At 39.3% G+C, this 26,230-nt stretch overlaps 1 protein-coding gene across 1 annotated transcript; it reads left to right on the plus strand.

Annotated features, from left to right (window-relative positions):
- Positions 1-8,199: 8,199 nt before the first annotated feature.
- Positions 8,200-20,683, plus strand: LOC147347647 (chorionic somatomammotropin hormone 1). The gene is made up of 5 exons (XM_086370551.1): positions 8,200-8,371; positions 15,570-15,754; positions 17,359-17,466; positions 19,451-19,630; positions 20,345-20,683. Exons 1-5 carry the CDS (start codon positions 8,200-8,202, stop codon positions 20,525-20,527), a joined length of 828 nt encoding a protein of 275 aa, XP_086226677.1. The 3' UTR covers positions 20,528-20,683.
- The last annotated feature ends 5,547 nt before the right edge of the window (positions 20,684-26,230 follow it).

The raw sequence follows: 26,230 nt of genomic DNA on the forward strand, positions 1-26,230 counted from the left end.
ATACCAGAAAAATAAACAACCCGATCAAAAAATGCACCAAAGGACTAAACAGACATTTCTCCAAAAAGGCATACAGATGGCTAACAAAGACATGAAAAGATGCTCAACATCACTCATTATCAGAGAAATGCAAACCAAAACCACAATGAGGTACCATCTCATGCTGGTTAGAATGGCTGCTATCAAAAAGTCTACAAACAATAAATGTTGGAGAGGGTGCAGAGAAAAGACAACCCTCTTACACTGTTGGTGGGAATGCAAACTAGTACAGCCACTAAGGAGAACAGTATGGAGATTCCTTTAAAAACTGAAATAGAGATGCCATATAACCCAGCAGAGGATGTGATGGTTGGATGGCATCTGACTCAATGGACACAAGTTTGAGTAATCTCCGGTTGGTGATCGACAGGGAGGCCTGGCATGCTGCAGTCCATGGGGTCGCAAAGAGTCAGACAGGGCTGAGCAACTGAACTGAACTGACAACCCAGCAATCCCACTTCTGGGCATACACAGTGAGGAAACCAGAATTGAAAGAGACACGTGTACCCCAATGTTCATCACACCACCATCTACAATAGCTAGGACATGGAAGCAACCTAGATGTCCACTGGGAGATGAATGGATAAGAAAGCTGTGGTACATATGCACAATGGAATGCTACTCAGCTATTAAATCAGTTCTAATGTGATGGATGAAACTGGAGTGTACTATACAGAGTGAAGTAAGTCAGAAAGAAAAACACCAATACAGTATATTAATGAATATATATATGGACTTTAGAAAGATAGTAATGATGACCCTATAAGTGAGACAGCAAAAGAGAAACAGATAGTAAGAACAGACTTTTGGACTCTGTGGAAGAAGGCGAGGGTGAGATGATTTGAGAGAATCGCATTGAAATATGTATATTACCATGTGTGAAATAGATCACCGGTCCAAGTTCGATGCATGAAACAGGACACTCAAAGCTGGTGCACTGGGACAACCTGAGGGATGGGATGGGGAGTGAGTTGGGAGAGGGTTTCAGGGTGGGGGACACATGTACATCCATGGCTGATTCATGTCAATGTACGGCAAAAACCACTACAGTATTGTAAAGTAATTTGCCTCCAATTAATATAAGTAAATTAATTTAAAAATTAGACATATCTAAGTCTTCAATTTCCCTTAGAAAAACATTTTTTACCATGAGGCATAGGAATTTGCCTTTGTAAGAAAGACAAAATTAGATACATAATTACTTTCTTTGATACAAATGTAATATTCAGAATATAACCACATGGATTTGAATATACCTACAGGAAGACCGTATCTCACAAATATACTTTTGGGTTGCTTAACTGTGGCCAAACAAGAATGGAAGACAGCGCTCGTTCATTTGTTGGCATGTCCTACACTAAAACTGGATTTCCCCGGGGGCTAAATGGTAAAGAGTCTGAAGGAGATGCAGCTTCAGTCCCTAGGTTGGTAAGATCCCCTGGAGAAGGAAATGGCAACCCACTCCAGTATTCTTGCCTGGGAAATCCCATGGACATAGAAGCCTGGTGGGTTACAGTCCATCGGGTCGAAGAGTCAAACATGACTGAAGAAACAGAGCACACAACAGCTTGTTTTAAACCTGCCTTTTCTTAATCTTGATATTCTTGGGTTCGCTTGCAGAGAAAGCAACAGGAACTTTTGAGAGAAGAAATGTCTCAGAGCATAATAGTTTGCTGCAGAAGTTTTCAGATCCTGAACTATGCAAACAAACATTCTGATTATCCCAGAGGATGCAACGGTTAGCAGCAGAATCCTCCTTAACCAAAGGATTGCACCGGTAGATTTTCGTTGTTGTTGTTAAATGAAAATGTCCTTTATATATATTTATTTTTGATGTGTCTCTTCTGTGTGGCCATGGCCTTTTTTGGTTATGCCCATTTAGTAGTTTCCAATCCCCTCCTCTTTCTTTTTGTTCAAAAGTCAAAATTATCACACATCATCTATAATTACTACATTCAATTTTGTAAAATAAAATAGTACATAAACACAGGGGAAAAAATGAGTACAGACGCTAAGCTTTAATTTTTTTTCTCTTTACATGTCATAGATCATTCCTAATTGGATAGTAATGTTTTTAGACTCAAGGGTCTTACCAATATTTTTCATTTTTGTTTTTATTGAAATTGCTCCCATCACACTCACATGTCATTCATTTCAGTTCAGTCACTCAGTCATGCTTGACTCTTTGCAGCCCCATGAACTGCAGCATGGCAGTCTTCCTTGTCCATCACCAACTTCCCTGTGCATCACCAACACCATCACCAGCTCAGTCATGCCTGACTCTTTGTGACCCCACGGAATATACAGTCCTTGGAATTCTCCAGGCCAGAATACTAGAGTTGGTAGCCTTTCCCTTCTCCACGGGATCTTCCCAATCCAGGGATCACACCCAGGTCTCCCACATTTCAGGCAGATTCTTTACCACCTGAGCCATAAGGGAAGCCCAAGAACACAGGAGTAGGTAGCCTATCCCTTCTCCGCGGATTTTCCTGACCCAGGAATCAAACTGGGGTCTTCTGCAATGCAAGCAGATTGTTATTATCCACATGTCATTAGGATCATTACATTATATAATTATAATAGCAAGCACCATGGGCATTAACAAGTATGAGGACTAACAAAACAGTCTCTGCTGAGTGTTAACTCACTTGAAGGGAGCTGCAAGGGGCCAGTTGCAGAGGGCCCCCAGCCCTGGGGTCACTACTCAGCCAGCTCTTGGCACTGATATTTATGTTTTAGAAGAGAAAAAGGCATTCCTACAGGAGTTAATTAAGTGGGAATAATTTGGGTAAAAGTTCATATGTGCCAATGTTCCATGAAAGACATTGCAGAGGACCTTGATTTGAAAGACCACAGGGCTCCCTTGTGGCACAGTGGTAAAGAATCTGCCGCTGATGCAGGAGACACAGGTTTGATCCCTGGTCTGGGAAGATCCCACGTGGCAAGGAGCAAGGATAAGCCCTTGTGCCACAACAGTTGAGCCTGTATTCTAGAGCCCTGGAACTGCAACTACTGAAGCCCACGAGCTTAGGACCTGTGCTCCACAACAAGAGAAACCACTGCCATGAGAAGCCTGCACACTGCAACCAAGAGTAGCCCCTGCTCATCACCACTAGAGAGAAGCCCAAGCAGCAATGAAGACATAGCGCAGACAAAAATAAATCAATAATGTTATAAAAAAGATTATAAAGTCTCTTTCAAATCTAAAATCATTTGTGATTGTTAACAATGCATTCTATGAAGTTTTTTTTTTCCTCATTATATGTGGTGTTTTCTCAAGAAGACTACAGAGCCTTTTAGGGTAGAATATATGTGTTTCACTTATTTGTATCCCATGGACTAAATATTGCAATGTTCTATCCAAGAGGTGTTTGCAGCATATATTTAAACATTAGTAATTACCTCCTGTGTTATAGCATGAGTGATATAGACAAAAATGTCTTTAGTATAAGATGATCCCAGTCACAGTATTTTCTCAGTGTTTAGCCATCTGAAGGCTGTTCTCAGTTATCCCAAATTGATGTTGCTTTTTATCAATTATCATGACATGGAACGGTTTGGGAAACTTCAAGGCACTTTCCAATTTATAATGACATACAAGCTAACTGTTAGGATTTGGTAAAAGTACCGCTTGTGGTATCATCGGAAGCACTGATCTGCCACTTAAAAGTGTTTAGGTAGAAATAAATGATTTCTTGATAAGAATCTGCCTGAGTTCAAAAGAAATTTGCAACATGTGAGGCACTTACACAGTGATGGCAGAAAATATGGTACCTAATTAAAGCCTAAATAATAATCAAGAATCTAGTGGTGAGTTTTCTTGCCACTCCTGCTCAAGAATTGTGGATCTTGTTTCAAATGGGGGTAGGAAGCAGTATAGAGTTTCCCTGTATGTGGTAGCATGAAAAATTTTCATTTCTATATCTACAGGAAAGTATACTGAAAAAAACTGGTTAAGTGGCTGTCATAAAAGATGATCATTGAATAACTTCATAGCTCTGATTATCCTTTTCTTGATCAACTCACACACACCCTTTGTTCTGTCTCCACTGTCAGATTTCCACAAAGGGCAGATTTGGCTCAAACACAATGTTGTCTATTACAGGGTGCACACATCCGATAATTCTTATGAGTAACATCATTTGTCCACTGAACAAATTAAGGATATTAAGAAACCTGATGCAGTAGAAACATAGTGAGTATTTGTTCCAGGCAGTTGGCATTCACAGTTAAGAAATTTCCCTGTTTTTTTTTTAATAATTATACTTTTTAAGAACCGAATTATGAAACATACCAAGAGTTTCTATAAAGAGCATTACATGCAGCATTTTTATTTAGTTGAAAATAAGCAAACTCTTGATTGCTTAGTGAAATTGTCACTTCCAGTGGCTTTTCCCCCCTGAAGAATATTCCTCCTAGTACTAAAATTGCAAAAGATATAAATTGATGAAAGAAAAAAAGTCTTACACAGTTATTCTGTCTTAGAGAATCTCATTGAGTACCTCAAAGGTTTAATATTCCATTGCTGATGGTCAAAATCAATTCATCTTTCAAGTGAACTTCAACAGAAAATCTTCTTCTGGCTTCATAATTCATGTAAAACATTGTTGCATTTCTCAAATGTCTAGTTATGCAGTCAGTATCTAAAAAAATTCTTTCTTAAGAGTTAGTGAGAGATTGAAGAAACCTCTGAACTCTCTCATGTTTACAAATGCAGTCATAACTAGTCAGTTTAATAAGCAAAGAGAAGTGGCCTGGGGCTGAATATTCACTATCAAACAACAAACCTTCAAAAATCGTCGCTGCTACCTTTACACGATAAACACCACACACTGTACATCGTAGGGGCCTAGATTAATTTGGAAATCATAAAATGGCCATGCAAAGTTACAAAATGGATGCAGGTAGCAAGAAAAATACATTCCACTAATATTCCAGTTGTGTTGGAAAGAAGATCTCCACAGCTGCTGTTTTTCAAACTTTCACCAATAAGAAAGCAAGGTTCATGGGATTCCAAAAGGTCTTGCTGTCCCCAAATCTCCCTCCAGAGTAAAACTGGCACCAAATAGAAGCAGGTAAGCACCAGGCAACACATACCAAAAATCAATGACTCCTGAAAATTTAAAGCAAACTTAAATACCTACTCACCCACAATAAGCCAGTCATAGATCTTTGTTTCTGTGTCTTCAGCAAACTCTCATCTCATTAGAGATGCCTGGAAAAGTCTGGAAGGAGAAATGAAGGAATGTGTGTACATCCCTCATCATCTTTGGTTTCAGGCAATCTGTAATCATTGTAAATTGCTAACAACTAAAAAGGTGTTTACAAATATCAACAGAAATAACCTAAACAAAATCAGAGCCAAGGTTTGCATTTCTATTACTCACCACTGTTTGGACTGGGAATTATTAAACTTCATAGATTAAATAATCACTGATAATCAGAAACTAGATTCACCTTCCACTTACGAAAAGCTTGCCAACAAATGAATTTCTCCCCTTATTGACAAAAACAGATACGGCTATCTATATGGCAGCAACTTATCTCTATCCTCTTGGCATTGCATAAGTAATCCCCCAGTAATATGATTTGTAAGACACCTGTCAGGGAGAACTTAAGGAAGATTAGAAGATGATAAAAATATAACTTTAAATTTTAGCACTAAATTCAAGATCAAAATTGAATTAGTTTATGATAGATTTCACAAGAACGTTCTAGATTATATAAATTTTCAAAACACGCAGATATACCACTAAGCAGTCACTTATCTTCAAAATACTATTTTAAAGTATATGTTCTATTATCAAAAGGAATTTGGAACCTTCTATTATCTAAAACTGGATCTAAAATACTATTCCTAGGGCAGAAAAGAGGAAAAAGCAAGTATGAACCTTATGAGTCACACCAGCCCTTCCCCAAGGTAGCAGTAAAATGGAGTGAAAACTGGACTCTCTTGATGAACACACATGGGCTCTAATCCAGGTGTGGCCAGAGGTATAACTTGCATGACTCAGGGCAGGAGATTCAACCTCTCTGGTTTTCTGTTTTTTTTGTTTGTTTGTTTGTTTTTTAATTCTTTTTGTATTTGACAACTGTTTACTGAATGATTCATCAGCACCAGATTCTTCATTACAGGATGAACATACTTAGATAAACAGGACAGGCGAGCCACTGATTTCAGTAAGTTTATATTCTAGCAGAAAATACAGATACTTGAACACAAAACAGCAATCTGGAAGAAATGTTGAAACAGGAAGGATTGACATTGTGAGAGCACAGAGAAGGGTAACTAGGTCAAAGGAACTTGGCTCCTAGTCCAACAATTAGGAATCACTGTCCAAGGAACTGATGCAGAAGCTAAAAATCTAAAAGATACATGGGAGGAAGCTGAGGAAATGATAGGAAGAAACATTCTAGGCAAAAAAACAAGAGAGGGAAGACAGTGGAGGATGATGGTGTTTTCGGGGAACAGGTAAGGTCTGGCGTAGCTGGACTGGAGAGAGAAGAGAAAAGACAGGCCAGGAGTGAATCTGAAGCTCAGACAAGGGCAAGATCTAGGTGAGACCCAAGAAGAGTGAGAAAGAAACTAGACTTTCTTCTAAAGACAAGAGTCAGCCATCCAAGGGTTTAAGGAGCAGAAACAAAACTATAATTGCATTTTTAAAGCAAAATCTGGCTGAAGAACAGAGCCAGTATTAGACAGAAATAAAGGGGATCACAGGGATATTAGGGGACTGGGGCTCTTCCAGGAGTTGGACAGAGCAGTTTGTGATAGAAGGTCTGGAAAGAAAAGGACAGCTCACTAGGAGATTTAGGAAAAATAATGGTTAAAATTGACATCAAAATCTAATATGTAGGAAGTGTATGGAAAGCAAGAGAGAAAGTTCTCTACCTCCAAAATAATGATATTTATCCCTGCCATGTATGGTTATGACATACATTTATAAAAATATAAATGTGACAGTGCATATAACATTAGGTGTCTTATACTGCCTAATGCACAGTACAGTAGAAACTAAAAAATATATATATATATTTTCAAAGTGAAAAGAAATTTCTTGCTTCTCACAAGCAAGAGAGTTGAATTTTTTTCTGGGTTAAATCCCTTATCTTTGACTCTTTCATTGTGTGCAAACACTGTTGCCCATCAACGCAACTGGAAAAGAATGTGACAAGATATTGTCTTGATGTGAAAGAGCCTGTATGGACTCCTCCAGATTATGAATGCTCCAGCTTTACCACTTGGCAGCCAACAAAAAATTTATTTGAGAATATATCTGAATGAGTTTGGTGAGATTTATCACTTACATTTATGAAGATGATAAAGACTATGAGTTTGTATTCTTTTCTACGCAGTCTGTTTTTATTCTTAAGGGTTGTGCCTTCCTGATAAAACCCACTGGGACTGAATAAAAAGTCTTGAGACACTGCACAGTTTGCATCTCCAGTGGCTAAGACAAAATTCTTTGTGATGATGCTGCAGAATTGCAGCGGACCCCCACACAAGGTGTACATAGATGGAGTTGGCCACCCACTGACCTCCCTGAACAGGAGGGTACAGGAAATCCATCCCAGGGCAGAGGAAGCCTGTCCTAGTTCTTTAACCGTAGACATAGACCACCACTACCACTGAGGAAGAGTGTGGTTTTTCTGTAATAAACATTAACACACATACATTTAGATGTTAAATTTTAACACAAGTCAAAATTGAGATAGTAAGACAATAGGATAGATAGGGTAGCCTATATATAGGCTTCCCAGGGGGTATTGGTGGTAAAGAACCCACCTGTCAATGCAGGAGAGGTAAGAGACACTGGTTAGATCTCTGAGTAGGGAAGACCCCCTGGAGAAGGGCATGAAAACCCATTCCAGTATTCTTGCCTGGCAAATCCTCCTGAACAGAGGCGCCTGGTTTCTATAGTCCATAGGGTCTCAAAGAGTTGAATATACCTGAATCAACTTAGCACGCCCGCATAGGGTGTATACAGATACTGAAATTTTCTATTGCACAGTGCACTGGTCACTTGAAGGCCACCATCACTGTGATCTTTCCCTATTGCTCTTATGCAGGCACCAGCATTGATAAGAGAGAATAAGGTAAGAAAGAAGCAGTGAAAACTCCACCCCCAGGGTGTGACTAATCAGTAGCACCCTATTTCTATGGTTGCCAGGTTTTCCTCCTTAGGCATTCCCCACCACAGATTTCCTCCATTCAGTCCTGTTGGGCCATCTCCCCATCAGCAGCAGTCCTCATCCTGGGATTTCTCTCCAATCCTCATGGCTCCAGCATCTAGCCATCGTGGGCACCAGTGGATTTGTGACCTTGTTCGAGGTATATAAGGCTATGGCATGGATTATCTGTGTGGTTCCACTCCATCTGGATTGTCACAGATCAGCTACTTCACTCTCCAAAAGCCTCAAATGCCTCCCTTCTGCCCAACCAATTGCCCCGAATGCCGGGATCTCTCCCCTGCTTCAGCTCCCTGACCCCCTGGTGCAAATTGATTCTGCTTGCTTTCCCACCTCCTTCTATCCTTCATCCTAGTGAGTTTTGCATGAATCTATGACTTCCTTTCCAGTGGTCAGGAACTCCTGATATATCTCTAGAGGTACTTAAATGTGCATTGCTATGCTAAGTCACTTCAGTTGTGTCCGACTCTGTGCGACCCCATAGATGGCAGCCCACCAGGCTCCCCCATCCCCAGGATTCTCCAGGCAAGAACACTGGAGTGGGTTGCCATTTCCTTCTCCAATGCATGAAAATGAAAAGTGAAAGTGAAGTCGCTCAGTCGTGCCCGAATCTTAGCAACCCCATGGACTGCAGCCCACCAGGCTCCTCCATCCATGGGATTTTCCAGGCAAGAGTACTGGAGTGGGGTATTAATTTCTTTTTTTAACACCATCCTTGTAGAGGAGGGGGACAAGAAGAAGCAAATGTAGAAAAATATGGAAACCTATTGAAAATGTGTTCATTTCTTATTTCCCCAGTATCTGTCGACTCCCCCATCCTGCAACACAAATTAACGCAGCTCATGTTTTCCTAGACTTTTCTCTAGGTACAGAGAGTGGGGGACAGTCTCTAGGTGCAGCATACAGGGCTTCTCACTGTGGTGGCTTTTCTTGTTACAGAGAACGGTCTCTAGGTACACAGGCTTCAGTAGTTGTGATATGGAGTTCAGTACTTGCAGTTGCTAGGCTCTAAAGCACAGGCTCAATAATTGTGGTGCATGGGACTAGTTGCTCTGTGACATGGGAGATCCTTCTAGATCAAGAATCGAACTCATGCCTTCTACATTGGCAGGCTAATTCTTTACCACTGAGCTTCCAGGAAAACCCTGTACATGAATTCTAGATGCATCCATGGAGAGAGATGTACTCCATGTCCACCTACTCCTCCACCATCTTGTTGACCCCAATGTATGTATGTCTTAGAAAATATTTTCCTTTTCTATTGAGTTCAGTAACAAAGTCATCACCCCACAGGTTTACTGTTTATTTTTTTGTAAAGAACATATAAGCTCCATTGTTTTAGGCAATTTCAATTATACAGCACAATCTTATCCCTTATAGTCACCACGCTCTACATTAGAGCTTCAGACCTCATTAAATGAGAATGTGTAACCTTTTAGAAATCTCTCCTTATTTTCTGCACCCTCCAGCTCTTGGCAATCACTTTCCTGTTCTGTTTCTGAGTTCCAATTCTTTTTAGATTCCAGATAATTGAGATCATATGGTATTTCTCTTTCTCTGACTTATTTCACTTAGCATCAGGCTCTCCAGTTTTATCCATTTGCCACAAATGGTGTATTTCCTCCCTTTTTAAAATGGCTAAATAATATTCATGCACACACACATATATACCATATCATATTATTTTAATCTGTTCACCTGTTGACAATATTGAGATTGTCCCTCTATCTTGGCTACTGTGAATAATGCTTCAATGAACATGGGAGTACAAATATCTCTTTAAGATAATGATTTCATTTCCTTTGAATATATATCCAGAAGTAGGACACTGTGGTTTCGTTTTAGTCATTAAGTTGTGTCCAACTCTTGCGACATCATGGACTGTAGCCTGCCAGGCTCCTCTGTCCATGGGATTCTCCAGGCAAGAATACTGGAGTGGGTTGCCACTTCCTTCTCCAGGGGACCTTACCAGCCCAGGAATCGAACCTGGGTCTTTGAGGTAAGCTTTGAGCTTTGAAGTACGCCAGAAGTAGGATTAATGGATCATATAACATTACTCTTTTAAATTTCTTGAGGAATCTGCACAGTCGCTTTCCGTGGGAGTTGCACCAATTCACACTCCCAGCAACAGTGCACAAGACCTACTGTTTCTCCATACCCTCATCAACACACGTTATTAATATTTCTTACCTTTTTGCTAATGGCCATTCTAACAAGTATGGGGGAAAATCGCTTGTGCTTTTGATTTGCATTTTCCTGGTAATTACTGATGTTGAGCATCTAGTCATATACCTCTTGGCCATCTGTACATCTTATTTGGGGGAAAAATGTCTATTCCATAAAGCTGTAGCATATATTTTGTTTACTGTATTCCAATATGCAAAACTCAGTTGCCTATCCATACACCAATAGCAAACTATCTGAAAGAGAAATAAAGAAAACTATAAATATATAAATTAATAAAAAAGCAATGACATTTGCATCAAAACATATACACAGGTCAACAGGCCAGAACAGAGAATCCAGAAAGAAGCACACATCCATGTATTGTCAATTAATGTATGACAAAGGAACCAAGAATATCCAATGGGAAACGATGGTCTCAATAAACGGTAATGGGAAAACAGGATAGTTGTACACAAAAAAATTAAACTGTACCAGAAACTGATTTAAAAGTTTAACATAAAACCTTAAACCATGAAACTCCTAGAAGAAAACATTGAGAGAATCTCCTTGACATATGTCTTTGCAATATTTTTTTTGTTTGTTTCACACAAAAAGCAAAGGCAGCAACTGAAAAAATAAACAAGTGGGACCACATCAAACTCAGAGGCTTCTGCACAGAAAAGGAACCCATCAACAAATCAAATGGCAACATATAGAATGAAAGGAAATATTTGCAAATCACATATTTGATAAGGTCTTACTATCCAAAAATATATGAGATTCATACAACCGAAGAGCAAAAAACATAAATAAACCCAAATTTTTAAAAAATCAAAGGAAGAATAAGGGTTTTGTTAGATCTGGAGATTAGACTGTAGATGAGAGACACAGCAAGCTTTTCCTACCAGAACAACAAAAGCCTATGTCTTCCTTGCATTGCTTCCTTTCATGTCCACTCATCTTTTTGACGATTATAGTTCTCAGTTCACATCCTTCATCAAAAGCAATCACCCCACAGGGAGCTCTAATATGTGCTAGGAATAGCTCTAATATGTGCTAGTTTTTGTGCTACTGTACCAAAACTAACATTTACACAGTTACTAATTAGAAGCACAAGCTGGAATCAGGATTGCCGGGAGAAATCTCAATAACCTCAGATATGCAGATGACACCACCGTTATGGCAAAACTGAAGAGGAACTCAAAAGCCTCCTGATGAAAGTGAAAGAGGAGAGTGAAAAAGTGGGCTTAAAGCTCAACATGCAGAAAATGAAGATCATGGCATCTGGTCCCATCACTTCATGGGAAATGGATGGGGAAACAGTGGAAACAGTGTCAGACTTTATTTTGGGGGGCTCCAAAATCACTGCAGATGGTGATTACAGCCATGAAATTAAAAGATGCTTACTCCTTGGAAGGAAAGTTATGACCAACCTAGATAGCATATTCAAAAGCAGAGACATTACTTTGCCAACAAAGGTCCGTCTAGTCAAGGCTATGGTTTTTCCTGTGGTCATGTATGGATGTGAGAGTTGGACTGTGAAGAAAGCTGAGCGCCCAAGAATTGATGCTTTTGAACTGTGCTGTTGGTGAAGACTCTTGAGAGTCCCTTGGACTGCAAGGAGATCCAACCAGTCCATTCTGAAGGAGCTCAGTCCTGGGTGTTCTTTGGAAGGACTGATGCTAAAGCTGAAACTCCAATACTTTGGCCACCTCATGTGAAGAGTTGTCTCATTGGAAAAGACTCTGAGGCTGGGAGGGATTGGGGACAGGAGGAGAAGGGGATGACAGAGGATGAGATGGCTGGATGGCATCACCAACTCAATGGACATGAGTTTGGGTGAACTCCAGGAGTTGGTGATGGACAGGGAGGCCTGACATGCTGCAATTCGTGGGGTCACAAAAAGTCGGACATGACTGAGAGACTGAACTGAACTGAACTGAATGAGATGTATAAAGAGCAAAGTAATTAATTGTCAGCGTTTACCACTCCATTGTTCTCTATATTCTGTCTCAAAATTGAACCAGTTAGTAATGAAACATGAGTTAGGGTGTCTCAATAATATTTGGATAGAATATCTTTTAAAAATGGGAGTATTTATGGATATTAATTTGGGGGGATTTATTATTACTATTTTGATTGTATTCCTTTTAATTATCTGCTACATCAGGTTAAGAATTTATTATAAATATTAATGCCAATGTAAAGACACATAGTACTGAAGTTACAGTATCTATAAAAGGACAAAGACAAAATATGAGGCAGGAAGAGAAATTATAGAAAATCCGCAATGGTATCAAAATAAGGGACAGTATTGCATAGAGAGAAAGCTAACTTCTCAAAGTTGCTTGAGGCACCAAAAACAGCCAGATGTAAAAATCCAGATTAATTTGAATACCAGAAACTGGACCAAAAGGAAAATGAAGTTCAGAAAAATATGGTGATGCTAAAAGCCAAAATTTAGACAGCAAGAGGATAGGGTAGGGCAGCTGTAGATACTGAAATTCAGGAATATATGAAAGCAAATACATTAACAAGAATCAGGAAAAACAAAGAAGAAAAGGGTCTGAAAAATAAATCATCAAGAGGTTGGATAGCCTGATCAAAAGAACAAGAGAATTGATAGGAAAACCAAAATACAAACACCTGTGTAAACAGGAGACCCAGATGATGCTCAGGAGAGAAAGCCTGGGACTTAGTGGACCAGAGAACAGAGATTCCAGCATCAAGAACACAAACTCTGCAGCAGGGCTCATATCTATGAATTTCTGGGAAGAGCCCCAGTTTCTTTTTTTTTTGACTTTCTATTTTTTTAATATAAATTTATTTATTTTAATTGGAGGTTAATTACTTTTCAATATTGTATTGGTTTTGCCATACATCAACAAGAATCCACCACGGGTATACACATGTTCCCCATCTTGAACCCCCCCTCCTACCTCCATCCCCATACCATCTCTCTGGGTCATCCCAGTGTACCAGCCCCAAGCATCCTGTATCCTGCATTGAACCTGGACTGGCAATTCGTTTCTTGTATGATATTATACATGTTTCAATGCCATTTTCCCAAATCATCCCACCCTCTCCCTCTCCCACAGAGTCCAAAAGACTGTTCTATACATCTGTGTTTCCTTTGAGCCCCAGTTTCAATGCTTAGGCACAATAGCACCTAAGATTGTTATGGGCAAAGAGTATAGCTTACTGGGAAACAGTGGAGGACTATTTTGGGAGGCTCCAATATCACTACAGATAGTGATTGCAGCCATGAAATTAAAAGACGTTTACTCCTTGGAAGGAAAGTTATGACCAACCTAGACAGCATATTAAAAAGCAGAGACATTACTTTGTCAAAAAGGTCCACCTAGTCAAGGTTATGGTTTTTCCAGTGGTCATGTATGGATGTGAGAGTTGGGCTATCAAGAAATCTGAGCACCAAAGAATTGATGCTTTTGAACTATGATGTTGGAGAAGACTCTTGAGAGTCCCCTGGACTGCAAGGAGATCCAACCAGTCCATCCTAAAGGAGATCAGTCCTGGGTGTTCATTGGAAGGACTGATGTTGAAGCTGAAACTCCAATACTTTGGCCACCTGATGCTGATTCACTTGAAAAGACCCTGATGCTGGGAGAGATTGAGAGCAGAAGGGGACAACAGAGGATGAGACTCTGTCATCACCGACTCAATGGACATCAGTTTGGGTGCACCCCTGGGAGTTGGTGATGGACAGGGAGGCCTGGCATGCTGCAGTTCATGGGGTCGCAAAGAGTCAGACATGACTGAGAACTGAACTGAACTGAACACTGAGAAAAGGACACAAGTGTTTATCAGTTTATTTTGCTCATTAAACTACAAGGTTAATGCATAGTTATCCATTGATAATTGATTCCTTCAGTTTACAGTGTGGATAACACACTGAGATCCTCTTCAGTCATATATTGGATATTTAGATCTGTTATATGATCACCAAATTATATTTTAATAGAAAAAAATCCATATAGTTAGCTGTCTTCCAATAAATGATCAATTACATTCGGATTTATCATATTCTGCTATCCTTCAGTTCAGTTCAGTTCAGTCTCTCAGTTGTGTCCAACTCTTTGCAATGGCATAAACTGCAGCATGCCAGGCTTCCCTGTCCATCACCAACTCCTGAAGCTTGCTCAAACTCATCTCCATTGATTCGGTGAGACCATCCAACCATCTCATCCTCTGTTGTCCCCTTCTCTACCTGCCTTCAATCTTTCCCAGCATCAGGGTCTTTTCCAATGAGTCAGTTCTTTGCATCAGGTGGCCACAGTATTGGAGCTTCAGCTTCAGCAACAGTCCTTACAATGAATATTCAGGAGTGATTTCCTTTAGGATTGACTCATTTGATCTCCTTGCAGTCCGAGGGACTCTCAAAAGTCTTCTCCAACACCACAGTTCAAAAGCATCAATTCTTCAGTGCTAAGCTTTCTTTATGGTCCATTTCTCACATCCATACATGACTATTGGAACAACCACAGCTATACTTATTGCCTCCTATATAGTTTAATTTTTAAAAAGCACAAAGTTCCATGTAGGAATTATGTGCATATTTGTCTTTATGTATAACACATGCATATACACACAGAAATATATGTACACAAATATGCCTATGTTATATGAACTATTATTCTCCTTGCTTGTCCCAATAAGCTTAGATGTTCAGAGATACAGTCCCACAATTCTCCAACTTAATTCTGCTTTTTGAAGAGTCACTTCTTTTACTTTCATCACTTAATTTTAAATAACCATTTTATTCTTAGATACCATGGCAATATACAACTAAGAGAGGAAGAAACCTTAAAAATTCTAATGTTCTTCTTTTTCAGTCCCTAAGTCATATCCAACTCTCTGTAACCCCATGGACTGCAGTATGCCAGGCTTCCCTGTCCTTCACTATCTCCTGGAGTTTGCTCAAACTCTTGTCCATTATGTTGGTAATGCCATCCAACCATCTCATTCTCTGTTGCCCCAATCTCTTCCTGCCCTCAGTCTGCCCTAGCATCAGGGTCTTTTCCAATGAGTTGGCTCATTGGATCAAATTCTGCTCAGGGCAACAGGGAGAGATGAGGCTTCCCTGGACAGGATGGCTTTTGCTAACCCCAGGCTAACACATCATCTCAGAGTGGCTCATGTTTTTATTTATGCAGGGTCCTGCCTGCTCCTGCTGCTGGTGGTGTCAAATCTACTCTTGTGCCAGGGTGTGGAGGATTATGCACCATACTGTAAAAACCAACCTGGCAACTGCCGGATTCCCCTTCAAAGCCTGTTTGAGAGAGCAACATTGGTGGCTAGCAACAACTATAGGCTCGCCAGGGAAATGTTCAATGAATTTGTAAGTACTGTACTTCTTGCTTATTTCCATAAGAAATTTTGATGAAAGTGAGTGGGATATATTATCCTTTAAACAAAAAGGCTGCATCAGCCAAACTTCAAATAACACACTTCCTAAGTCAAACACGGCATCAGCTCATAAGATGTGTAAATCGAAGAAAGGATCAATTTCATGAAATCTCAAAGACTCTTAAAGAGTGAAATATCTGCTTCAATTTTCTTTCAGTCATTTTAATTTTAAAATTTTCAAAATAAATTTAAAGCACCTGTGTTTGTCACCTTGAAGGTGTGTGTTAGTCTCTCAGTCATGTCCTACTCTTTGCGACCCCATGGATTGTGGCATTCCAGGCAAGAATACTGGAGTGGCTTATCATGCTCTTCTCCAGGGGATCTTCCTAACCCACGGATTGAACCCATGTCTCCTGCATTGCAGGCAGACTCTTTACCATCTGAGCCACCAGGGAAGTTTGGAGTCCCATTAAATAATACCACTGACTCAGTGGATTAAACAACATAAACCTATTTCCTCACAGTTCTGGGGACTAGAAGTCCTAGATCAGGGTGCCAGCAAGGTCCGGTTCTGGTAAAAACTCTCTCTTTCCAGGTTGGCTTCTTCCTGTGTCCTCACAGGTTGAGAGAGTAGAGAAGAGAGACAGAGGCAGAGACACAAAAACAAAAGAGAAATCTCTCTGGTGTTTCTCCTCATAAAGACACTAATCCTACTTGATCAGTGTCCCACCCTATGAGCTCATTTAACTTTAATTAATCTTCATAAAGGCCCTTCTCCAACCACAGTACATACTGAATCCATGTCAAGAAAACAAAATGATGATAGTTTTTTAAATACTACTAAACATTGTTTTGTCTTCCCTGAGAGCTCAGTTGGTAAAGAATCCACCTGCAATGCAGGAGACCCTGGTATGATTCCTGGGTAGGGAATATCCCCTGGAGAAGTGATAGGCTACCCATTCCAGTGTTCTTGGGCTTTCCTTGTGGCTCAACTGGTAAAGAATTCGTCTGCAATGTGGGAGACCTGGGTTTGATCCCTGGGTTGGGAAGATCCCCTGGAGAATGGAAAGGCTACCCACTCCAGTATTCTGGCCTGGAGTATTCCATGGACAACTCCATGGGGTTGCAAACAGTTGGACACAACTGAGCAACTTTCACTTCAAACATTGTTCTCAGATTGGCAATGAATAGGTTTAGAAGTACAATAGAAGGATTGTTTAGAATTGGAACCAATTATTCTCTTTCTGATGAAAGTACCAAGTGGCCCACTGTAGAGCAGACACTGATAAAAAGTTGTGCTCATGTTTCTATTTGTGGTAATTTTAGCATTTGCTGTCCTACTATTAACTGGAAAGGACGAAGTTAAACCTGGGAAGAGCAAAGAAGGGAAGAGTTTCAAGTTTAGGAAAATTAGGTGAAAAACAATTGTTTATAGTGATAATGGGAAAAAATAGGAAAACTAATGATGTTCAATTGTTATGTAACCCTCATTAAAAAAATTATACATCTATCAGCTGTGTTAATATTCTGGTAATGAATTCATTTATTGAATGCCAAAATAACCCAAAGGAATTGAATGTGCTTGATCACTCCCAGAATAAACAGTATGGCGAGGGCAAAAACTTCACTTCCAAGGTCATCAACAGCTGCCACACCGAATTCATGACTACCCCTAATAACAAAGAAGCAGCTGCAAATACAGAGGTGAGGATTTTATCTGGGTTTTTCACTTGAGCAACTGAGACAGTGCACTCGTGTTACTAGGCTTTAGATTATTAGAGTAATGGTAACTGCACATGCAGAGAAATGTGGAGGAGTACTAAGCAATCAAAGAGAAAATTACATTATGCAGTTGATAACGTATGAATAGAATCAAGTGATGACTAAAGATCTGTAGTAGCAAAAAAAAAAAAAAAAACCAGATCTATAAATTCCCATGTAGATAACCTTAGTTTAACCAACGCATTAGGCCCAGGATTGCAGCTATTATACTGTATGAAAGCATGGGTTGAACGAAAATTCTGTGTGTAAAATATATAAGGTTGGCAGAATTCATGGATATATAAGAAACACAACCACAGTTTTGAGTATTCCCTGTAACCAGTGATGCCTACACAGGAGTCACTCCTACACTGCACCATTTGAGACATTGCTTCTGACTCTCAAGGCTCTCCTGATTCTTCTGCTTCTCTGAAACCTACTTCATTATCATTCTCTATGACTCTTCTGTTACTTTTATTCATAATTATGAGTCTCCTCCCCAGATGTCCTATAAAATATCATGTTTTGCTTCTCATGGTTGCAACAATTATCTCTGTTCTGATGAAAACACAGTCTACAAATCAAGCCTCAATCATTTATCCCAGCTCCAACTTTTTTTCATTTTAATTGTTCCTTTCTGATTCCCACATGAACCACAATCCTAACATTATTTAAAATATTTTCACATACATCTTCTCTTAAATACAATCTGTTCTCTTACTAAAACTTTGTTAATAATATCAACATTCTTTCCATCTGCTCAGCATCTTAATAATGGAGATGATAAAATGAAGGAAGAAGGTCAAGGAGAAGGAGGATGTTTTTAATGAATTTAAAATAAATTTAAAATTTACTGAGGGCTATTATACTGCCATACAATTTATAAAGTGCTCTGTGTTCATTACTATGCTTAATCCTCACAAAAAATCCTGTAGCACAGTGACTGTTATTACACTTCCTGAGATGAAGAAACCAAGGCTCAGAAAAGTTAAGGGATTTCCACCCATCACACAGGTAATAAGCAGTGAGTCTAGCTTTCATCCAACTCAGAGTTCTCACTCTTCATCTTTAAGCTACAAGACCCCCTGAAAACTTATATTTCTATTGCAATGTCTATTCGCTTCTTCTCTGCTCTTCATTTCCTGTACCACTAAAGTATTTCATGCCCATCAAGAAATCAAGACTTTTAATTAGAGATATTCAGCCCCTGGGAGTTTCAGGCCCAATCCTGGAGTAGTGGACTCAGTGGAGGGGACCTTCCATTGTGAATCCCACTGATGCTGTTACTAAAGACAACACTGTGCCATTTTCTGCCCGGACACATGTCAATAGAAAGACTGCTCTGATAGCAAATAGGACTGGTGTTGGTATGGATTGAGGAAAATGTGTTTAAGAATTTCATGTCTTCTTCATTATCTCTTTGTTCAAATATCATAAAACTACCAATCAGAAAATGAATACACTAATGAATGATTTGATTCATTAATACAAATGAATCATCAGGTGAAAATGATGTGGGCATGGGTAGGATCCATGTTTCCTGGGTCAGGTACTCTAGGCCCATATTGAGTTCCAACAAAATATTTAGATTTCTCTCCCTGGACAAGCAAAGCATTCAAATATAAAAAAACTCACTGAGCAGATGGTCTAATTTCAGAGGGGAAAAGAAAATATTTCATGTTCTAAATTAGAACTCATCAAAAGGATGATTTATGTGACAGTTTTTTTTTAAAGAATTTCAGCAAAGTATAAACTAATAATATACATTTTATAATTTTATATCCTTAACATCTTTAAATTTTTTGCATACACAGAGGAATAATAAAGGGTTTTTTTATATGCTCAGCCTCCCTGAGCAAAAATCACATGTTACCAAGCCCACTGAATTTTGTTTATTTTAATGAGATTGTTTCCTGTGATTGTTTAGGACGAAGCCCTGTTTAGGTTGGTTATCAGTTTGCTCCACTCGTGGGATGAACCTCTGCATCAGGCAGTCACAGAGTTGTTGCATAGGAATGGAGCCTCACCTGATATCTTGGCAAGGGCTAAAGAGATTGAGGACAAGGCCAAAGTACTTCTAGAAGGTGTGGAAATGATACAAAAAAGGGTGAGCCATCTCCTGAAGCCTTCTTTGATTTCCTTATGAAGGAAAGAAGATGACCTCTGAATTGAGGAATGAGTTTTGAAACATTTCACTTTGTAAGGACAAGATTCAGACCTTCTATATTCTAATTGCTGTTATATAAAGCGAGAGCCTAATCATTCGTAATGCTAGATTCTATTGTAAGTGAGTTAGAATTCAACTACAATTTTTGACAGGTGCAGCGTTCCCTGCATTGCACACAATTCCACCAAAAGCTAGCCTCTTACTGGGCACATGTGGTTGAAATACTTTCATGGGTAAGAGAACTGGAGCATAGAATTTGTAAGATCAATGTTTTCTTAAAAGCAACCCAGGTGATCTGCTACTGAAAGTCTGCTCATATTCTTTCTTTGTCCTCTTCAAAGTAAAGGATGAGAGTGGAAAGGAAGGGAAGAGAAAGTCAAAACCAAACTCATACTTGAGTTCTGCTTCTTGATTTTAGATTGCTAATAGATTTTCCATACGCTGGCTCCAAATTCATGTCCAGAGAGTTTCGTAAGTCTTCCCCAATCTTAATTTGATAATAAGAAGGAACAAAGAAGAGCAAATACTAATAAAACTCATAAAATTAAAAAATAATTAAAAAATATTAAAATTTTTATTTTTAATTAATTTAAAAAAATTGAAAAATAAAAAACTAATAAAACTCATAAAATTCATTATCTTTTGGGTGCTTAGGTTCATCCTGGAGAGAAGAAGAACGAGCCCTATCCAGTGTGGTCAGAAAAGTCCTCCCTGACAGCAGACGATGAGGATGTGCGCCAAACTGCCTTTTATAGAATGTTCCACTGCCTACACAGGGATTCGAGTAAAATTAGCACCTACATCAATTTGCTTAAGTGCCGATTCACCCCATGCTAAGCCCACAATTAACCCAACCAGTCCTGAGATGGTTAGTGATGATCCATCCCGTCAAAAGCTTCTTTGAGTTTTATAGCTCTTTAATGCATGTTTGGGTGTAATGGGTCTCATCTGAAACAAAATAAACACAGATTCTGTAGAGATGTCAAAATCTAAGAAGGAAATTTGTCAATGTCTTTATCTTCATTTAATAGAAAATCAAAATAAAATCCATCCCTACCTCTGAGAGAAAGAATTTTCCTATTAAAATTGGTCACAAATAGCAGGAACTGACATGACAAAGACCATTAAAGAGCTTACTAAAGAATCACATGAAATTATTCTGGGTCAAGTTATAAGAATCAAAGAATTAGATAATTACTTATTGTGCTGGTCATGCTACCAAGAAGACTGAATTCTGAGAATTCTTTATGAAAGCAAGCCACAAACTGTCAGCCGATTCTTATATTGTCTCAGTGTTACAACAGACAATATAAGTGCTTTGCACATGGCTACCTAAATAGCATGAGGTTTACTGAACTGCCTAAAAATTGTTAGAATGCTGTCTTAATCCTTCTGGGCTGCTGTAACAAAATATCATAGAATTATAAACAATAGAAATGGATTTTCGCAGTGTGATCAGATAAGGCCCTCTTTCCGTCTCACACTTCTTACTATATCCTCACATCAGGGAAAGGGCTAGAGAAATTCCATGTGTCTGTTATATATAAAAGCAGTCATCTCATCCAGGAGGCTCCATCCTTTGTCACCTCCATAACTTCATCACCTCCCAAAGGCTCCACCTATGAAATACCATCAATAGGAGTCAGGATTTCAACATATGAAGTTTCTGGGCGACACAAAGGTTGAGACCATAGCAGACACAAAGGTGAACTGGCTCTATCCTCCTCCAGTGGCTGTCTTCACCCACACTCCACTGCAATCTCATTTCCTGCATCATCTGGCAAAAATTCCATAGGTTCTATCACTCAGGTTTAACAAGTCTAGCTTAGTTAACTGTCAATTGTCCCCCAACTAGGGAGTCTAGACGATTGTCCAACTGATCACATAAAAACCAAGTAGCTAAGAAAGCTGGATTCATAAACACATTTATCTGAGAAGTGAGATACCATTCTCTCTTAAAGTAACTATCCTTGTCATTAATTATTCGGCCTTACACACATGCCCTAGTAGGTCCCCAAATTATAAAATCATCCAAACAGACTGAGTCTCTACTGAGACTGAAGCAATGTGACTGGATTAGGGTTGCTCTGCTTATTCAGTTGCCTCCAAACAACCTGGTATGAGGGCCAATCTCTTGACTGGCTCTCCTAAGATTCAGTGATGTTGCTGGGCTGGTTTACAGCATCTTAGGGCTTTAGCAGTAATTCCTAGTAACCAGAAAATGGGAAATACAAAGGTAGAAGGGAAAGGGGGGATGAATAAGAGAGAAAGAAGAGAAAGACAGAAGGAAGAAAAAGCAGCAAAGGGAAAGTGAGTCAAGGACTTGGGTAGTGAAGGATGAAATGCTGTTAGAACACTTTATTTTTAAGGATGCAAATATATATGCATTTTTTTAATATCCTAAAAGCAAATATCTCATATTCCTTTTTATTTCCATTTTATCTTATTACCTCTTTTTTCTGAAATTGTCCTTTATATTAGATTCAGTTCAGTTCAGTCACTCAGTCGTGTCTGACTCTTTGCGACCCCATGAATTGCAGCACGCCAGGCCTCCCTGTCCATCACCAACTCCCGGAGTTCACTCAGACTCATGTCCATTGAGTCAGTGATGCCATCCAGCCATCTCATTCTCTGTCGTCCCCTTCTCCTCCTGCCCCTAATCCCTTCCAGCATCAAAGTCTTTTCCAATGAGTCAACACTTCACATGAGGTGGCCAAAGTACTGGAGTTTCAGCTTTAGCATTATTCCTTCCAAAAAAATCCCAGGGCTGATCTCCTTCAGAATGGACTGACTGGATCTCCTTGCAGTCCAGGGGACTCTCAAGAGTCTTCTCCAACAACACAGTTCAAAAGCATCAATTCTTTGGCACTCAGCCTTCTTCACAGTCCAACTCTCACATCCATACATGACCACAGGAAAAACCATAGCCTTGACTAGACGGACCTTTGTTGGCAAAGTAATGTCTCTGCTTTTGAATATGCTATCTAGGTTGGTCATAACTTTCCTTCCAAGGAGTAAGGGTCTTTTAATTTCATGGCTGCATTCACCATCTGCAGTGATTTTGGAGCCCCCAAAAATAAAGTCTGACAGTGTTTCCATGGTTTCCCCATCTATTTCCCATGAAGTGATGGGACCAGATGCCATGATCTTCGTTTTCTGAATGTGGAGCTTTAAGCCAAATTTTTCACTTTCATTTCATCAAGAAGCTTTTGAGTTCCTCTTCACTTTCTGCCATAAGGGTGGTGTCATCTGCATATCTGAGGTTATTGATATTTCTCCCAGCAATCTTGATTCCAGCTTGTGTTTCTTCCAGTCCAGTGTTTCTCATGATGTACTCTGCATAGAAATTAAATAAGCAGGGTGACAATATACAGCCTTGACATATTCCTTTTCCTATTTGGAACCAGTCTGTAGTTCCATGTCCAGTTCTAACTGTTGCTTCCTGACCTGCATATAGGTTTCTCAAGAGGCAGGTCAGGTGGTCTGGTGTTCCCATCTCTTGAAGAATTTTCCACAGTTGATTGTGATCCACACAGTCAAAGGCTTTGGCATAGTCAATAAAGCAGAAATAGATGTTTTTCTGGAACTCTCTTGCTTTTTCCATGATCCAGTGGACGTTGGCAATTTGATCTCTGGTTCCTCTGCCTTTTCTAAAACCAACTTGAACATCTGGATGTTCACAGCTCACGTATTGCTGAAGCCTGACTTGGAGAATTTTGAGCATTACTTTACTAGCGTATGAGATGAGCGCAATTGTGCAGTAGTTTGAGCATTCTTTGGCATTGCCTTTCTTTGGGATTGGAATGAAAACTGACGTTTTCCAGTCCTGTGGCCACTGCTGAGTTTTCCAAATTTGCTGGCATATTGAGGGCAGCAGTTTCACAGCATCACCTTTCAGGATTTGAAATAGCTCAACTGGAATCCCATCACCTCCACTAGCTTTGTTCATAGTGATGCTTTCTAAGACCCACTTGACTTCACATTCCAGGATGTCTGGCTCTAGGTCAGTGATCACACAATCGTGATTATCTTGGTCATGAACATCTTTTTTGTACAGTTCTGTGTATTCTTGCCAACTCTTCTTAATATCTTCTGCTTCTGTTAGGTCCATACCATTTCTGTCTTTAATTGAGCCCATCTTTGCATGAAATGTTCCCTTGGTATCTCTAATTTTCTTGAAGAGATCTCTAGTCTTTCCCATTCTGTTGTTTTCCTCTATTTCTGTGCATTGATCTCTGAGGAAGGCTTTCTTATCTCTTCTTGCTATTCTTTGGAACTCTGCATTCAGATGCTTGTATCTTTCCTTTTCTCCTTTGCTTTTCACTTTTCTTTTCACAGCTATTTGTAAGGCCTCCCCAGACAGCCATTTTGCTTTTTTGCATATCTTTTCCATGGGGATGGTCTTGATCCCTGTCTCCTGTACAATGTCACAAACCTCCGTCCATAGTTCATCAGGCACTCTATGAGATCTAGTCCCTTAAATCTATTTCTCACTTCCACTGTATTATCATAAGGGATTTGATTTAGGTCATACCTGGATGGTCTAGTGGTTTTCCCTACACTCTTCAATTTCAGTCTGAATTTGGCAATAAGGAGTTCATGATCTGAGCCACAGTCAGCTCCCGGTCTTGTTTTTGCTGACTGTATCGAGCTTCTCCATCTTTGGCTGCAAAGAATATAATCAACCTGATTTCGGTGTTGACCATCTGGTGATGTCCATGTGTAGAGTCTTCTCTTGTGTTGTTGGAAGAGGGTGTTTGCTATGACCAGTGCATTCTCTTGGTGAAAATCTATTAGCCTTTGCCCTGCTTCATTCCATATCCCAAGGCCAAATTTGCTGTTACTCCAGTCCCCTATAATAAAAAGGACATCTTTTTTGGGTGTTAGTTCTAAAACGTCTTGTAGGTCATCATAGAATCATTCAACTTCAGCTTCTTCAGCGTTACTGGTTGGGGTATAGACTTGGATTACTGTGATATTGAATGGTTTGCCTTGGAAACTAACAGAGATCATTCTGTTTCATAAATAGCTTTTGGCAAACTCCCCCAAATTAAGTAACATTTTATGCAGTAAATTTTGATACTTTTCTGTTTCCTGAAGAACTAATCTCCATAGTATTTTCCACTTTTCAACACACTGTCAGTGCCCTAAACTATATAATGTAAAAATATTATATATGCAATGCTATTCTAATATATTCAGAGAAGGCAATGGCACCCCACTCCAGTACTCTTGCCTGGAAAATCCCGTGGATGGAGGAGCCTGGTAGGCTGCAGTCCATGGGGTCGCTAGGAGTCAGACACGACTGAGCGACTTCACTTTCACTTTTCACTTTCATGCATTGGAGAAGGAAATGGCAACCCACTCCAGTGTTCTTGCCTGGAGAATTCCAGGGACGGGGGAGCCTGGTGGCTGCCATCTATGGGGTCACACAGAGTCGGACACGACTGAAGTGACTTAGCATAGCATTCTAATATATTATGACATTTTAAAAATATACACAAAATATAAATTGAATGACAGTGAGGTAAAAATAAATAGAAATGGGTCCCATTTGTTTATTTTTGCTTTTATTTCCATTTTCTGGAAGGTAGCTCATAGAGGATCGTGCTGTGATTTACTTCAGAGAGTGTTTTGCCTCTGTTTTCCACTAGGAGTTTTATAGTTTCTGGTCTTACATTTAGATCTTTAATCCATTTTGAGTTTATTTTTGTGTATAGTGTTAGAAAGTATTCTACTTTCATTCTTTTGCAAGTGGTTGACCAGTTTTCCCAGCACCACTTGTTAAACAGATTGTCTTTTCTCCACTGTATATTCTTGCCTCCTTTGTCAAAGATAAGGTGTCCATAGGTGCATGAATTTATCTCTGGGCTTTCTATTTGTTCCATTGATCAATATTTCTGTCTTTGTGCCAGTATCATACTGTCTTCTGTCTGTAGCTTTGTAGTATAGTGTGAAGTCAGGCAGGTTGATTACTCCTTCCATTCTTCTTTCTCAAAATTGCTTTGGCTATTTGAGGTTTGTTGTATTTCCATACAAATTGTGAAATTATTTGTTCTAGTTCTATGAAAATTACTGTTGATACCTTGATAGGGATTGCACTGGATCTATAGATTGCTTTGGGTAGTATACTCATTTTCACTATATTGATTCTTCCAATCCATGAACATGGTATATTTCTCTATTTATTTGTGTCATCTTTGATTTCTTTCATCAGTGTTTTATACTTTTCTATATACAGACTTTTTGTCTCTTTTGGTAGATTTATTCCTAAGTATTTTATTCTTTTCATTGCAATGGTGAATGGACTAGTTTCCTTAACTTCTCTTTCTGTTTTCTCATTGTTAGTGTATAGGATTGAAGGGATTTCTGGGTGTTAATTTTATATCCTGTAACTTTACTATATTCATTGATTAGCTCTAGTAATTTTCTGGTTGCGTCTTTAGGATTTTCTATGTAGAGGATCACGTCATCTGGAAACAGTGAAAGTTTTACTTCTTTTTTTTCCAATCTGGATTCCTTTTGTTTCTTTTGCTTTTC

The sequence above is a fragment of the Bos grunniens genome, chromosome 23 (genome assembly GCF_055505025.1).
Source record: "Bos grunniens cultivar Pamir isolate PY7600 chromosome 23, Bosgru_T2T1.0, whole genome shotgun sequence".
In the NCBI taxonomy this organism is placed as follows: domain Eukaryota; kingdom Metazoa; phylum Chordata; class Mammalia; order Artiodactyla; family Bovidae; genus Bos; species Bos grunniens.